The 15,930-nt window shown below is 52.1% G+C and overlaps 8 protein-coding genes across 8 annotated transcripts; 5 read left to right on the plus strand and 3 right to left on the minus strand.

Annotated features, from left to right (window-relative positions):
- Positions 1-688: 688 nt before the first annotated feature.
- M409DRAFT_51502 (uncharacterized protein) lies at positions 689-2,521 on the plus strand (the record flags this gene model as incomplete). Its single annotated transcript, XM_033811824.1, has 2 exons — positions 689-2,132; positions 2,187-2,521. The coding sequence occupies 2 exons, from the start codon at positions 689-691 to the stop codon at positions 2,519-2,521; spliced, it is 1,779 nt and encodes a 592-aa protein (XP_033671352.1).
- Positions 2,522-2,679: 158 nt separating this feature from the next.
- M409DRAFT_64196 (uncharacterized protein) lies at positions 2,680-3,126 on the minus strand (the record flags this gene model as incomplete). The annotated part of the gene is made up of 2 exons (XM_033815956.1): positions 2,680-2,791; positions 2,840-3,126. 2 exons carry the CDS (start codon positions 3,124-3,126, stop codon positions 2,680-2,682), a joined length of 399 nt encoding a protein of 132 aa, XP_033671353.1.
- A 702-nt stretch (positions 3,127-3,828) lies between these two features.
- M409DRAFT_35940 (uncharacterized protein) lies at positions 3,829-5,976 on the plus strand (the record flags this gene model as incomplete). Its single annotated transcript, XM_033810475.1, has 7 exons — positions 3,829-3,947; positions 4,001-4,091; positions 4,134-4,254; positions 4,310-4,421; positions 4,475-4,732; positions 4,781-4,879; positions 4,932-5,976. 7 exons carry the CDS (start codon positions 3,829-3,831, stop codon positions 5,974-5,976), a joined length of 1,845 nt encoding a protein of 614 aa, XP_033671354.1.
- Positions 5,977-6,030: 54 nt separating this feature from the next.
- On the minus strand, positions 6,031-7,638 carry M409DRAFT_19287 (uncharacterized protein; the record flags this gene model as incomplete). Its single annotated transcript, XM_033804866.1, has 1 exon — positions 6,031-7,638. The coding sequence occupies one exon, from the start codon at positions 7,636-7,638 to the stop codon at positions 6,031-6,033; it is 1,608 nt and encodes a 535-aa protein (XP_033671355.1).
- Positions 7,639-8,170: 532 nt separating this feature from the next.
- Positions 8,171-9,158, plus strand: M409DRAFT_19288 (uncharacterized protein; the record flags this gene model as incomplete). Its single annotated transcript, XM_033804867.1, has 2 exons — positions 8,171-8,787; positions 8,843-9,158. 2 exons carry the CDS (start codon positions 8,171-8,173, stop codon positions 9,156-9,158), a joined length of 933 nt encoding a protein of 310 aa, XP_033671356.1.
- A 1,314-nt stretch (positions 9,159-10,472) lies between these two features.
- On the plus strand, positions 10,473-11,570 carry M409DRAFT_51507 (uncharacterized protein; the record flags this gene model as incomplete). The annotated part of the gene is made up of 1 exon (XM_033811825.1): positions 10,473-11,570. One exon carries the CDS (start codon positions 10,473-10,475, stop codon positions 11,568-11,570), a length of 1,098 nt encoding a protein of 365 aa, XP_033671357.1.
- A 1,011-nt stretch (positions 11,571-12,581) lies between these two features.
- On the plus strand, positions 12,582-13,714 carry M409DRAFT_64199 (uncharacterized protein; the record flags this gene model as incomplete). The annotated part of the gene is made up of 3 exons (XM_033815957.1): positions 12,582-13,184; positions 13,242-13,577; positions 13,634-13,714. 3 exons carry the CDS (start codon positions 12,582-12,584, stop codon positions 13,712-13,714), a joined length of 1,020 nt encoding a protein of 339 aa, XP_033671358.1.
- A 158-nt stretch (positions 13,715-13,872) lies between these two features.
- M409DRAFT_19291 (uncharacterized protein) lies at positions 13,873-15,843 on the minus strand (the record flags this gene model as incomplete). The annotated part of the gene is made up of 8 exons (XM_033804868.1): positions 13,873-13,918; positions 13,972-14,082; positions 14,141-14,265; positions 14,318-14,384; positions 14,437-15,041; positions 15,093-15,322; positions 15,378-15,624; positions 15,682-15,843. 8 exons carry the CDS (start codon positions 15,841-15,843, stop codon positions 13,873-13,875), a joined length of 1,593 nt encoding a protein of 530 aa, XP_033671359.1.
- Between the last annotated feature and the right edge of the window lie 87 nt (positions 15,844-15,930).

Here is a 15,930-nt window from a genome sequence, read left to right on the forward strand (position 1 = left end):
GCTCTCTCTAGTTACTATCAGACTACCTGGACGTGGGTACGGTAATACAGATCGTAAGTGCTGGAGAGACTGAAAGATTTATGGATTGACTTGATGACAGCAAAGTGTGGCCAGCACCGGCCATAGGAAATTCGGAAAGCCGACCGGCATTCCGGCCGGCATGCCGAGTCAAAAGTGAGGAAGATGGGAAAGCGTTTTCCACGTCACCAGTCTTCCAGCAAGACTCGGCTCCATGTTCAGGCGACGTACGCAAACACGTAATTTTTGATTAGCGTGCGTTGAAAGCCAACACCAATCGGTACCCGTGTTTCATGAAAGTTGATAAGGCTCCAGTCCATTCTCTCCTTTACTTCCAACGCCAGGCTGGAAACCCCACAAAGGCTCGATCAAGAACTCCTCGCGGCCAGTCTGTGGCTATGAAAAGCGCGGTCCCGAAAGCTCCGTCGACGTCAACGCCTCTCTGCCTTCTATTCGTCAGTGTCCGCGGCGCCACAGACTTCCCATTGGTATACTCCATTACAGTAAATTTGAGCTCAGATCGGGAGATGACTGATGGACTCCTGTCTCTCAACCAACTTACTCATACCTTAATTCGACGCTCGGTATGACGTCTCAACGATGAGATGGACGTATAAGATCCTTTACGTGCTCTCTGACACCAACAGATTGCCCAGGGTTTCAACTCACCATGACACCACCATTCTGGACGGTCTTACTCCTTTGTTCTGTGCTGGTGTACGGCCATGTCGCAAGCCCACAATTTTCGTGCAAGCCACTGCCAGGAGAGCGACTTTGGCCATCTGAAAACCAGTGGCAGGCACTCAATCGCAGCACCTCGGGACGACTGCTCGTACCGAAGGCTTTGTGTGCCGTCTGCCATCCAGACCTCCAACTCTACAACAATGCATCTTGTGCTGCTCTCAAGAGCAACTGGACGAATTCGCTATGGCAAGAGTCAAATGCTTGGACATCGATGTATAATGACGAGACCTGCTTGCCATCTGCGCGAACCCCGTGTTCGGCCGTGGGCTACCCAGCATATGTGATCGAAGCCAGGACAACCGCTGACGTGCAAGCTGGCGTGATATTTGCACAAAACACGGGGGCCCGGCTGATTGTCAAAGGCACTGGACACGATGTATCTGGGCGCTCGGCGGGTGCCGGAGCACTTTCGATATGGACTCATCTCCTCCAAGGCATCACGATCAATCGAGAGGACCCTGTGGCCACTAAGAGCGATGGAGTAGCTTCCGTCAAGCTGGAAGCGGGAATGGTCTGGGGCGATGTGTACAAAGAGATGGCCAAGGCCAACCTGACTGTCATCGGAGGAGCAGATCCACATGTTGGTATTGGCGGCTGGGTGCAAGGCGCAGGTCATGGTCCGCTCTCGAGTCTCTATGGACTGGGAGCCGATCAAGTCTGGGAGATGGAGGTCGTCACAGCGGATGGCCAGTATCGGGTTATCAATCCAAACTCCCAGTCCGACTTGTTCTGGGCGATGCGAGGCGGCGGACCGTTAACTTTTGCCATCATGCTTTCTATGACCGTTAAAGCATATCCCAAGCTGGCTGGGTATGAATATGGCTTCCAGTTCAACACCACAGCAAGCTCGGACACCTTCTGGAGACTAGTTGCACACTTTTCGTCTAGATTGCCTACATTGAATGACCAAGGGGCGATGGGCTATTACTACCTGGAGCAAGACGCCCGTCTTGTGACTCGTAGCGCATCCGGCGCCGTGTATGGGACTTGTATATTCCCGAACAAGTCGAAATCCGAAGTCGATGCCATCACCAAGCCGCTTGAGGCATCTCTACGAGCAGCCTCCTGGGCTGTAGATCCAATATACGTGGGATCGAAGACGACCAAATTCGACAACTTCTTGGGCTTCTGGGCGGCGACCAATGCTCCCGAGAGCGTCGGTACAAGCACTCGCTATGTGCCTTGGCTCTTTGATCGACCATCGTTGGAGCAAAACTTGACAAAGCTTGAGAGCGTTTTCCGGGAGAGTACGCCTCTTCCATGGATCTGGGTCGGGCACTTGGTCGCTGGCGCTGGAGTTGCGAATGCTCGACCAGCTGGTGGATCAGATGCGGTCTTGCCTGCATGGAGAAGAGCATACGCACATCTTGGTAAGTCAATGCACTAGACGTGAGTCAGTCAACATACACTTACATCTCGATTAGTTCAAGTCCGCACATGGACACCGCTAAACATATCTGAGGAGCATGAAGAAACAACCGCGATCCGTGATCGAGTACAGCCTGCTTTACGCAGCCTTGCACCCACCTCAGGCGCATATGCAAATGAGGGAGATCCCAGCAATCCAAATTGGAAGGCCGAATACTTCGGTACGAACTATGAGCAGCTGCTAGAGATAAAGAAGAAGTGGGATCCTCATGGCGTGTTCTGGTGTAAGCCTTGCGTCGGGTTCGATGAGTGGGATATCGAACCTTTGGACAACATTCAGGAGAATGTGAATGATCGTGGCATTGGGCAAGATCACATCAGGCTGTGTTGACGGCACTATAGGGTTTGAGTAGAGTGTCAAATCCTATTGGCCGAACGTAAAGTATCGAAGCCAAGCCTACGCAAGACCAGATGAACATGTTGACGAAGTAAGGAGACTTTGAGAGCGGATGTAACTTTCCCAAGCGGTTAGGGTACCTGATAGATCATTCAATGCGAGGCAGAACCAGCGACAAATCGCCCGAACAAGACACTCCCCACGAAAACCCCGGCAAGCACTGACAAGAAATAACCAACATTCATCGTCATGACAGCAATCATCCTGGCAACTTTAGTATTTGAAGCATTGCGAAAGGCAAAGCATACTCACAGCAGATAGCCAACACCAGCAATAATGACATCCAGGAGACCAACAGTCATGACCTCACTCGCCCTCCACGGTCGAATAGTCTGTCCCGCACAGCCTTTCGGCTGAGGGCGATGCGTGACGTACGCAAAGATGTCGTAGAAGTGTATCCTCATAGCGAGCAGAGCTCGAAAGATTGCAGCCAAGACGATGAGGAAGATGCAGGTGCCCGCGTACTGGCCGGTCGTGTCCGGTATCCACGAGAAAGAGAAGAGGGGCGTGTTGGTCGCGGTGAAGAAGGTCATGGCCATCCCGTTCATGGACATGAAGTCGGACGGGATGTGCCGTTTCCCATGCCCATCGTCATGCCCATGGAGCTGGTCGCCGAGGGCATGCTCATGCCTGACATAGTACTGGTCGGAGCATCGGACATGGACATTGCCATATTCATGCTTGACGAACCCATATCCATCTTGTAGTGCTTGAGTTCAGCCTCTGCAGTCGCTGGCAATGATCAGAGCGTCGATTAGATTTTCGTTGGCAATGAGCGTCTGTCGTGTCGTGCTGGACTCGTGAGCAAGTATGGGCGAAAGATGTCGACGTGAAAAACAACAGAGAGACCGAGCAAATCGATCTGGCTGAAGATTGTCAGAGGCCCTCACCCTCGATCTGGCCCGCAACGTGTGCGTATGCAGTCATGAAAAAGTGACCCGGATCAGCCTTCGTGGCGCTCCCTTCCCACAAGCGAAGCCTTACAAGCTTCGAAAACGTGCTCAAATGCAACGCACAGTTCTCGAAGGATTCCAGCACGTCCAATCCCGAGCCCTACGGACCCTGATCTGGTATAATTTGCGTAGACATGGTGGCCAGTGTTGAGAGCTTGATTATCTTGATTCTCTTGACTGAAAAGCTTGTCGATACAAGAGGTTCTTGGGAAGAGTCTTGTCTTTACTGTCTGTTCTTGTTGACTTGAAAAGTCGAGCGAACGATACGGCACTGTAGACTCATCCACAATGTCGGGCTGGCTCTCATACCCACTCCCGCCGCTCGACGGCTCGAGGGAATTCACATGCGAGATGGACGGGTTCGCTGGCGCCAACTGCACATACTATCAGGAGAGATGGCATTTCTGGTAAACAACTCCACTCACAACTCCCCCAAGCAAGAGCTAAACATACAACCAAGGTACATCGCAGACTGGGTCTATGCCCTCCCCACCGTGGCCTTCTTCATGTGCGCCATCGGCATTTTCATCATTGGAAACGCCATCAACCAAGTCCTCTCGCATACCCGCGGTCAGGCGCCTCCAATCTGGAAGAAGACCATAGCCGCGACGAGGTACCTCTCCTATAGGGGATTCTACATGCCGGGTTTGAGGTGGAACTCTGCACCCATTGGACTGCTGTTGCTTGCGCTCATTGGGACTCTCTACTTCTTCCGTTCGTAGAGGTCACAAAGCGCTGAATGATGTTGAAGAAGCTGACAGGCATGTAGTCATGGATCTCGTTCCACAACCCTACTACTGGCCTGACCTCAGCTGGGGAAACTCGCCGCCTTTGGGCACGAGATCAGGCTGGTTGTCTCTTGCTTGCATGCCATTCGTCTTGTATATTCAGCTAGAAGAGTTCCAGAAGTCTGATCACTGCTAATGATAACCAGCGCAACGGCAAGCAAAGCCAACTGGATCACCCTCCTCACTGGCGTATCCCACGAGAGACTCCAGACTTTTCACCGCTGGACCGCGTACGCGTTCTTCGTGCTGGCGCTTATGCACACCTTTCCCTTCATTGTATTCCATATCAACAACCACGATATGGTGATGCAGGTCACTACGATGAATACATTCGAGTACTGGACGGGAATCGTAGCTATCATCTTCCAGGCTTGGCTCACCGTGGCTTCGCATAGCTTCTTTAGGTGAGAATATTTGGAACAGTTGGAGAGCGTTGACTGACCAGCGTCCAGAAAAATGGGTTACGAAGTCTTCAAGTTCTCACACTTCTTCTCAATCGTTGTCTTTGTGGTCATCTTCTTTTGGCACTGCAACGCAACTCTGACATCCTGGTACGCTGAGACATGTTATCTTCAATGTCTGGTCCGCTGACTCTTATGCCAGGAATTACTTCGTCGCTACGGCAGCCGTTTACGTCCCCTGTATCGTCTACTCCTGGCTGCGTACCGTCTTCGAGTACGGCGGCTGGCAAGAAGCTCAAGTCACAGTCGAGGATAACGACTTCATCCGCGTCGGCATTCCCGCCAACTTCCACTGGATGCCGGGGCAGCACTGCTTCCTTCGCTTCGGACGCTTCGGGTTGCGAGTGTTGTCATCTCATCCGTTTACGATCTGCTCGCTTCCAGCTCAAGCGCCAGAAGATCCATCCAAGATTACATTCTACCTTCGTCCTCGGCGTGGTTTCACGAATAGACTGTACAAGTATGCAAGTGGTCGGCCTGGTGTGACTCTCCCGGTTCTCGTTGATGGTCCATACGGAGGCATCGATATCCAGAAGTTGCTCCAGAGCGATCGTAGCGTTCTCGTTGCTGGAGGATCCGGGGCCGGATGGGCTCTGCCACTGATCGAACTCTTCGCTCGAAAACATGTCTCAGCCGCTGGGCTTGGCGGCATCGTCGATGGCATGGACGAGAAGCCTGCTCAAGATACGGCAATGGCGACTGGCCTGAAATCTCTTCGAGTCATCCTAGCGACAAGAGACACCGCAACGAGAGTATGGTTCCGCAAAACCGTCGACGAACTCCTCCACCAGTACCCCTTAATGCACGCCTCACCCGCCTTCGACCTCGAAGTCTACCTAACAGGAGAAGCGGAGCAACAGAAAGACTCTCCGGAAGTTTTGAAACATCTCGAACAAGTAGCAGCCTCCGAAGCAGAGGCATCTTCGTCGTCGGACGACGATTGCAATCCGAAGCACCAGCAGGAGGTTGCTGGTGACGAGGCACGCGGCAGACCCAATGTCCCAAGTATCGTGCGGGAGGAAGTCGCGAAAGCTGCGGCGGTGGGGAAAAGCCTTGGGTTTTATGTTTGTGGTCCGGATACGATGCAGAACGATGCTCGCAACGCGGCTGCCAAGGCGAATCTCGGTGTCATGAAGCAGGGGACGGGAGGTGTTTACCTTCATCTTGAGCACTTTTCTTGGGCGTAGATTGTGAAGCCGGGATGGCCAGAGAAAATTCTGATAGACAACTTATATTATGCATTATGATGAGCCAGGACAAGTCGACTTGGCATTAACCCAGCCCGTCAATCGATTCGCAACATCCGACACATAACAAGCCGTTGCGCCTCCTGATTCCGAGAGATCACCACTCTTAGGGATCAATCCGCTGTTGTAGGCCCTAGCAGCGGAATATGGGTTGCCGTACATGTTCAAGACCTGCACGAGGCCGTCTCCTTTCTTGGTGCCCTGAGTTCCATCCTGAACCATATAACGGATGCTCTTGTCCATGTGACGCGAGTTGTACTCGTGCCCGTCGTGAGCCTGCATCAAGCCAGTATTCTTGACGCCGCCGTAGGATGTAGTGTGAGGGACACGCACGCAGCCGTGCGATTCCTGCAAGACGAGTGCCAGGATAAGGCGGTGATCGACCAGCGATGCGTTGGCTCGGTCCTGGATGGCGTTGTAGATGTCTTGGATCTCTTTGTCGGAATCATCAGCACCGTACTTGAGCCAGCCGCAAGATTGTTGGATGTTGTTGACGTTGTTGTTCCACATGTCTTCAAACGAGATCCAGAGGGTGTGATTAGGGAAGTTGGAGGCGGTGCCCTGGTAGTACTTGTAAGCGTCTGTGCCGGCGCCTATGCCGTCTCTGGTGTCGTTGACGCTGCTCTGCGTGGCTCCACCGCTGGCAAAGGCGGCAGTGTTGTTGACTTGGGCGGTTGAGGGGGTGTAGCTGAACTGATTCCGCGAGACCACGACAGCCACCACGATGATGATTATGAGTCCGATCAATGTTGCCGCGATTGAACCCAATATGCACCATCTTCGCCGGCAAGCACAGCAGGATCGCGAGTCTTCGTATGGGTATCGATCATGCGAAGACCTGCGTTTGTACCATTGTATCTCGTCATACGCGTTGTCGGATGGCGAGTATGGGTACTTTTCATCCTCGTAGTAATCAGATGAGTATGACTGCCATGATTGTGCTCGCGCTGGTGGCCCAGAGTAGTATCTCTTGGACTGCTGTCGTTTGTGTCCGTATCCGTCTTCGAGATCGTAGTCTTGCGTGTTGGGTGTGATGGCTGTGGCTGTTTCTGTGCTTTGATTATTGACGGTGCCGCTTTCCGTGCTCTCTTGGTAGACTGTGTCTCTTGGCCTGCTGTCCTGGTTGTAGAATTCTGTCGCTCGCTCGACTTCTTCCGTCGGGTCTCTCTTCTTGCTGGGCCTGTCTGCGACTGGGACAACTATCTGCTCAGCAGCCGCTTCCTTCCTCCGCCGTCGTTCATCCCTCTCCGCTCTCCGCTCTTCTATCTCCGCCCTCTTCTCCTTGCGCTCCGCTCGGCGCTGCTCTCTTTCCTCCCTTCTCTCATGCCTGCGCTCTTGTCTAAGCAGTTCTCCCTCGGGGTCTGCGGCGTAGCGAGCTGCTCGTCGCTCCCGTCGACGTCGATCTCTACTGGTGGATCGTGGTCGCTCTGCCGGGCGTTCACCCAACGGCACTCTGTCGGTTCGAGGTTTTCGAGAATCGTCTGTTGTGTAGTGCCGGGAGGAGCGCCTGGACTCGCGACTAGACGAGGCGGTAACGCTGGGCTGCGGCTTTCGAGGGAGACGCTCAGTTGGGTGCTCGTCGCGCTCGTCGGTATATCGCATGTTTGGTCGTGTATGCAACAAAGTACGCTATGATACAACCGAAAGACGCCATTGTGACGAGACTTGGCCCTGTAATTATACGTTGTGTTGATCAATGGCAAGAAATGCTGGGTAGGTGGTTGGGGTGTCGGGAGGGTGGCTGGGAGCCGCGTTTCATCATGATTCACGGCGGATGATGGCGACAGCCTCTTCTTTCACCTCTGTCTGACATCTCCCAACGATTTTTGATGGCGATGGGCATATCTCGTCAATTGAAGTGCTGAGTGAGATTGTTGTGTCGTGGTGAAGTTCGAAAACAGCTGAAAGAGCTACCATCTCCGCTGCACCGTGACGATGGTTCCCGAACTACTGCCCTATCCAAACGTCCAAGCGATTCCTCCTCCGCGTATATAAGTCATATAAGTCGTCAACGAATGCGAAGCAGGACGCGAACCGTTTTCCATGGCCACTTTGCGGTGCAGGTATCGAAGAACGAGAACTCGTCTTGACCCAAACCGCACTCTGGACGTCAACCCTCACTTTCTCAGCTAAGATGGCTGTCGAACTGCTCTCTACAGGCGTACATACCTTCCACACGGGGCAAAATATCTTGTCATACCATGTCACTCCCTCGAAGAAGGAGAAAAGTCGCCTCTGGGTCCAACAGGCCATCGCGTGGGGACCAGGACGGGGTTTCTACGCCAGGACGTTGGCGCCGCTGCTCTCAGAGCACTTCACCGTGCTGGACTTCTCTCCGCGAGGCTCGGACGAGTCGACCAGGCCCAAGGACGCTGATGGCAACGATGATCCTTCGCAAATGAGCTGTACCGCCATGTTGGCGGACCTGGAAGCGCTGCGCCAGCATCTTGGACTCGACGCCTTTGACATCCTCAGCGGCCACAGCCAAGCTGGCGTCCCGGTCTTGCTCTACGCTGCGCTGTATCCGACTCGGGTCGAGACACTCGTCCCCCTTGGAACTTTCATGCTCGGTTTTGACCAGTCACGAAACTTCGAGCACTACCGCCAGATACGCTCATCGTTGCCACCCTGGAAGAACTCGTACGAAGCGTGGACACGATTCATCCAATCGCCACCCCAGACCGACGACGAGTTCCGAACCGTCTTTGCAGAGATGGTGCCGAGCTATCTTGTCAAACCAGATCGTGATAGGTACGTCAAGGAATGGTCGAATATGGCCAAACTTTCGCTAACATTTTGCTCGCAGAGCTGCTGTTACGACGGGGCTGCTTGATCCAGCGCACCCACCTCGAGTCTGGTCGTACAATGCCGTTACGCCCACGTATGCCACCGACGCACACGCAAAAGACATGCTGGATCTCCTGTCTCGCGTCCAGGCACGAGTGCTCTTCTCTCATGGCGAACACGACATGATTTGTAGTACGGAGGCTGTGCGGATCGCCGAGCAGAACATGCAACGAGGAGAGGCAAAGGAAGTTCGAGTGGACCTGTTCCCTATCGGACATTTCCCGTGGATTGAGGCGAAGGATGACTTTCTTCAAAGCATCCGCGACTTCGTATAGATCTCTATAACAAGTTTAGGAAGGGCAAAGGGTAGCCGATACTACGATTTCGACTGCAAATGGGTCTCGTCTTGTTGACAGCCACGGTGGCCAGACCACTCACACTGGCAGTGTATAACTTCACGCCGCCTCGTCCGTCTTCTCCAAATACATGTGCGGGTTTGCTACCTTCTCTGTATCTTTCCCGAATTCATCATTCGTCTCTCCACTGACCGCGGTGTTGGCAGAGCCCGTACGCCCTTGACGGCCAATTTTGTACCACGGGAGCTCGAATAATGCATCAATCTTTTCCAAAGGCTTGCCAGTCGCCTCCAGTAGGAAGAAGCTTACCCAGTATTCGGCTCGTCGACGTCCTGGAAACCTGCAGATATAATGACCCCGTGGAATTAATCTCAACCAACAGCAATCTATCTCTATTGACTTCGAAAGTTGCTTTGCGGATCCGACTGACGGCTCCGGGGAAGTTCTTCTGCACTCTATAGTGCAGAGCGCACGTAGTTTACAATGCAGCACCCCTGACTAGCTATATCAAGATGTCATCAGTGACTGGCCCAAGATCAACTTTGATGCTTCGACTTGATCTATTATGACACCGCTGAATGCCGATTTTGCTACAAGAGAAGTTCAAGGGCTCTCGCTCGGCATATGTGTTCTCTCGGTAGGAGCTTTCCAGCCATGGTGCATGAAGCCGAAGTCATACGATATAACGAGTCACCCCAACACAGACGGCTGGGTCATATAACACTAGCTAGCTGTGACCCTTCTCAGCGCGATCGAAACCTTGAGGCCGTTTAACGGGGCGATTTAAGGATATCGGGGACTGTCTATTTGCTTAGCGTGTGATATGTACGGGCCTCTTGTTCTCAATGGGTAGTGTCGTGGTTCACGCCGCCATCTCACACGCTCTGGAGGTTTGTCATTTCTTGGCCGTATGCAACTATTGAGACTACCATTCGCTCACAAGACGAAAGCTGAATTCACGTCGTTTATGAGTCCGCCTACAGCGGCCTGATCTACGTATTTGGCCTCACGCTTTCGCGTTCGCGTACATTGGGTAGAAGAAGCCACATTCATGGCTCGGATCCGTATCTCTTTTTTTGAGATATCTGAAACGGGCGGATCCGACTATTTCAACCTTGGCCTGTGACCTGTACAAACCACATCTGGAACCGGTGAAATGCCGCACCCCTTTCGTGCCTATATAGCTGTGGCGGCAAATCGCCGATCTCCGTTTCCAATGGCTTGTTACAAAGTGTCTTGAATATACTGCAATCTAATGTCATTCAAAACTTGACAAGAAACACCGCAAAGGATATGTCAGACCCACCACTGATAGTCAGCGTCTTGAAAGGCAACGGCATCGGGCCGGAGATCATCAAGTCGACGATAGCGGTTCTCGAGAGCACTTGCATCAATTTCGAATGGCGAGAAGTACCTATTGCAGAAGAATCGATCAAGCTTTACGGACACCCGATAGCCCCTGAGGTAGTGGCACAACTACGGCAGACGAAGCATTGCATTAAAGCTCCGCTTATTGTTAAGCCAGGACAAGGAAAGACTGTTTGCGTTCAGCCTGATGGATCGCAAAGCACCTATCCCTCACTAAACAATGCCGTTCGACGGGAACTCGGTCTGTTCGTCAATGTCAGACCTATTCGAGGATATACCGGCGTCTCTGGCGCCTATGAAGACCTGGACATCGCAATCATGAGGGAGGTCACCGAGGATGTCTATATCGGCCACGAACATGGGATTGGCAACGATCTAGCAGCAGAAGCAATCAAACTTACGACTCGCTCGGCTTCCCTTCGAGTGGCGAAGTATGGGTTCGAATATGCAGTCCGAATGAAGCGAGAACGGGTTACCTGCGTTCACAAAGCGAATGTCTTAGGCATGACCGACGGCCTCTTTCTACGCTGCTTCTACGAAGTCGCTGCTCAGTATCCACAGTTCAAGGTCGACGACGTTATGATTGACGCGGCCTGTTACCTGATTGTGAAGGATCCGAAAAGATTCGACGTCGTTGTGACCCCAAACCAATACGGCGACATCTTTTCAGATCTTGCAGCTGGCTTAGTGGGCTCTCTAGGTCTTGCTCCAGGCGCCAACATCAGTGACGATGTTTGCACTTACGAGGCGTCTCACGGCGCAGCTCCGGACATTGCTGGACTGGGTATTGCGAACCCTCTGGCGCTGATCCTTTCTGGAGTTGAGATGTTGAGGAATGCAGCGTATCAGAAGCAAGCGGATGCCGTGCAGAGAGCCATTGCAGAGTTTTTGCAGAAGAAGCAATATCTCACTCCAGATCTTGGAGGCATCGCAAAGACGGAGGAAATGACAGCGGCATTGGTGCAGGGCGTTCGGAGTCAGCTCACAGAAGATGGTCCTGCTGGGCGAACCGTCAAGTTTTAAGGCTTGGAGCATTCCTGGCGACTCCATCGATATCAAAGATGTGCTTGCTTGTTGGATCAAGCGGTTTTAAGGTCAAATTAATGATAGCCTAAAAAGCTACCAAGTGAATAGATCGACAACTAGATATGATCCAGTGGCCCTTTTCTACTTCACACTCAGCTCATTGAAAATAGCGCTGAACACTCGGGTTGTAGAATGTGTCAGATTAGGCCCCTGCAACACAAGCTCCGAAGCTTGCTCAGCCTTGCGTGCGCCTCGGACGGCAAATCACCGAGAGGAGTCGACACTTCACATGATGTGAGCAAGACATAACATACCCCATAATGGCTGTTATGACTGAACATGAACTTTTGGTCAGAGTCTACATTTCCTCAACCAAGTCTGTCGAAGGGTAATTTGCCCTACAAGTCTATGGTAGCCGAGGTCACTAGCGCACAACAACTGTGGTTTGGTCGACTTCGATCAGCCAGCAGGCAGATACTGTACGCCTTCAAGGGCACCTCAGCTGACGACTAGCTAGACATGGCTTCGTCAGATCGAGCATGCTTGAGCCTCATTGCAGCCTGTGAGGCTACTTCTTTCTGTAAGCATCTCCGAGCTTTTCCCGAGTTTCATCGAGTGGCAAACGAAGGGCGAGCTTAGTTTCTATGGTACGTAAAGAACGTTCAACCTAAATTCAACGACTCCCCAGTGTTTTGCTTCCATCGTAATACCTCCGGTCATTCGCGGAAACCATCGGCCAAAGCAAGTCAGCCAAGCCGACTCCATCCCCATTACAAAGCAGGCAAGCTGCAGGGGTCCCGTTGCTATTTGCCCTGCATATATCGACCTGCTACTTAATTTGCCGCTTCTCAGTTTGGCTGCTCTCCTGCACTGGATAAGAGCTTTTGCGCAACGTGGCGAATTTACGGCAGCCTTGTCGGACACTGCTCATCGATTTCGTTGACGTTGAATTTCTTCAGCACAATCCGAATATTATTTCGATTTCCCCGCGACACGACAGTCCCAAAAATGTCTCAAGAAGCGAATGGCCAGCATCTGTTGGTGGTCTTAGGCGCTACTGGAAACCAAGGCAAAGCAGTATTGCGCCGATATACGGAGTCTCAACTCAACCCGGGCATGAGATTGCGTGGAGTAACACGCAACACAGAGTCCTCGACAGCAAAGGAGCTTCAGGACTTGGGGATTGAAATGGTCTGCGCTGATCTTGACGATCTGCCTTCGCTCAAGGCTGCTTTTACTGGCGCAACTCACATTTTCGCCACCACGGATTCCAATCGCTTGATTTTCGAAGCTATCAAACAACCGCACGTGCTCAAAGAGGGACAAACGCCGCGCTTTCACGCTCGAGCGATCGAATTGAGGCATGGTGCCAACATCGCCGAAGCCGCCGCTTCTGTGCCTGGTTTGCAAAGGATATTGTGGAGCAGTCTTCCCAGTCCAAAGAAGTGGAGTCAGGGGCGATACTCAAAGGTCTCGATGTTTGATACTAAGGAAGACATTTACGAAATCCTGAAATCTACACCTGAGCTTCAGGATAAGTTGAGCGTACTTCTGGTGGGCTTCTATGCTACTAACGCTCTCCACGTCCCAGATATGTACGGCCCTCAGCGGGTAAGCGTTTTTTGAGACAAGACCTCGTTCACGGATGTGTTGCTGACCCGACCCAAGAAAGCCGACGGTGGCTATGAGCTAGCTTTACCGAGGTCTGGCGATGTGGCGGTACCGATTGCAGATCTAGATTCCGACATGGGACACTGGTGTCACGCGTTATTTCACACGGAGCCGGGAACCATCTTGGTTGGGGCGACTGAAGTTCTCACGTGGAAGCAGTGGGTTGATTTATGGGCTCGGGCAAACCAAGTCACTGCTCGCTATCGTCGAGCTACGTCTTCCGAGTATGCCGCTAAGATCGAAGGCATAAGTGATGCTGTACTGGAAGAGTTTGCATTTGTGGAGGAATATGGCTTTACAGGAGGCAACCCTCAAGCCGTGTACCCGGATGAGGTATGTAGACGCCGTGCACGAATGCTGACGCTTTCTATATGCTAACTCGTACCCAGCTTCGAAAGCGTGGTGTATCCATTCCACGCTCATCGGTGGAAGAACAGATTAGGAATTGTGACTGGTCGTCCATTCTGTAAGTAGAATTCAGCCATTTTACCACAGACACAACCCCAATGAGTCCCATTCCCTCTACAAAATACAGCCCATTGACATCACTAATATACATGACTTTTTCATCCTACTCCTGACAGTCTTTTCAAGGTTGTCAAACCCTTGTCTTGTGCCAATTGCTGCCTCATCGCCCTCCTGCCGCAAACTTAGATCGCTTTCGAAGTCGTTCACTGCACCCCAGTTAGTAGTTGACATGGTTTATGGTGGAAAGACTTATATTTACCCATAATGCCACAAGATCCATGGTGCTGGTATGCCAAGGACGACGGCGACTAAGGCCAATATTGTATTGGTCCATCCGTATCCGACACCGCTGTACAAAGAAGGTGCGAATCTGTGCTGGGTGTTAGGAGAGATAGCGAAGTTACGACTATGTTCGTGCAGATACTCACAATGGAAAGCTGAATGCGCAGAGAAAGCGTAGAGTGTTGACGGCGGCCATGGCGCTGGCAGCATATCGTGTATATGCATCAACCACGTAGCTTTGTATGGTGCGTGAACCTATGATAGTCGATGCCTTGCACAAAATGTCAGACATTTACAGTGCTTTTCACGGGAAAATCACTCACAGCGTAGATAGCGACTCCAATATCCGGCATAATCCAGAAAATGTGTGCTTGAGCCGACCAGCCATACCTACAATTCATTAGCGACACGACTCAAGAATGGACACTGGAATGAGATGTACCATAACAGCCCAATTGGAACACCAATGGCAGCAGGAATCATAAGAAGGACGCGGTGTTCTGGAAGGCCAACTCCTCCATTCTTCTCTTTAAGGCGATGGTACACACGATCTGTGAGACGAGCAGTTCCTTGGGCGCCAATGGTCAGACCTATCGCCATCGCGATGTAATTAAGCCCAGCAATGCCAGTCGTCTCCCCGTAGTGATCTGTCCATAGAGCTGTGAAGGTGGAGACTATGAAATACATCAGACCGTTGATGTATGCCAGGAATAAGGCCAGACAAATGATAATTGGTTGGGTAAAGAGGAGTCGAAATGGCCTGGCAAAGCCGGTCGTCAGCTTTTGGGTGAGATTATCGTTTCCGTTGGCATCCACAGCGTAAAGTGCGTTGTTCACTGTCTCTTGTTTTCGTCTCCTCAGCTTACGTGCCAGGAGGAGAGGTCGGTATGTCTCTCGTAGGAAGAACAGTCCGAGTACTTGAAGCACGGTGTCGGCTATGGTGACGATCCAGAAACCCCACCGCCAGCTAATGGTCTCAGCAATGAAACCGCCGGCAACAGGCCCGATGGCAGGTCCAAGGAGAGGACCTAGGGTATATATGGAAACCTAGTCAAGATGTCAGCGAGTTGTCTCTTAAGGACAGGATGAATGACATACCGCCAAACCTCTCTGATCAGCTGTGAAGCAGTCTCCTAGCACACCAGCACCAATAGCGAGAGGCGCCGAGCCACCAATGCCCGCGAGGAAGCGAAATGCAATCAACTCTCCGGCATTTTGCGCAAATCCGCAGGCCAGATTCCAAACGAGGAAAAACATGTTTGCCAATTGCAGGACTGGGACTCGTCCGAAGACCTCTGAGAGAGGGCCCAGCAGTAGTGGCCCAAAGGCTGGGGAAAGTACTGTCAGCCTCGTTGTATGAGCTTGGTCATTTCTTGTACCCACCGAAAGCCAGAACGAATATCGAAAGGGTCATCTGCGTCAGTACATCGTTCGTGATGCCCAAGTCTTGACTAATATTCTGCAGTGCGGGAGCCACCATCGAAGACGACATGGAGGATATCAAGGTGTACGCCGATACAGTGACCACAGCCACCCATTTTTTCCTTTTTGGCCAGTTCCTAGGATCGTCGGGATCATCGGGGCCTTCCCAGCTCACGAGATTCTGGTCATGACTGGCTTGTCGTTCGTTCTGCTTCGATCGCTTAGCGCGCCTGCAAAGTCTGAACAGAGCACACATGACTCTAACCTTCTCTGGCTCAACTGGGTCGTGCTCGTCGTGCCCATCTACTATTGTGTTGGAAGATCCGGCATTGTTGATATCGATACTAGATGGCTTTTCCTTTCCCGGTAACTCTGCTGAGGATGAGGCGCGCGAGCCTTGCTCCAAATCCAGATTCTGGCTTTCCATTATCGGTACAATAGACACAGCAAGCAAGGCATTTTTAATTCCGGCCTTTCGTGGCTGTTATATAACTCCAAAGGACGCGCAAAGGGC

This window comes from Zasmidium cellare, assembly GCF_010093935.1.
Source record: "Zasmidium cellare ATCC 36951 unplaced genomic scaffold M409scaffold_7, whole genome shotgun sequence".
NCBI classification, from domain to species: Eukaryota; Fungi; Ascomycota; class Dothideomycetes; order Mycosphaerellales; family Mycosphaerellaceae; genus Zasmidium; species Zasmidium cellare.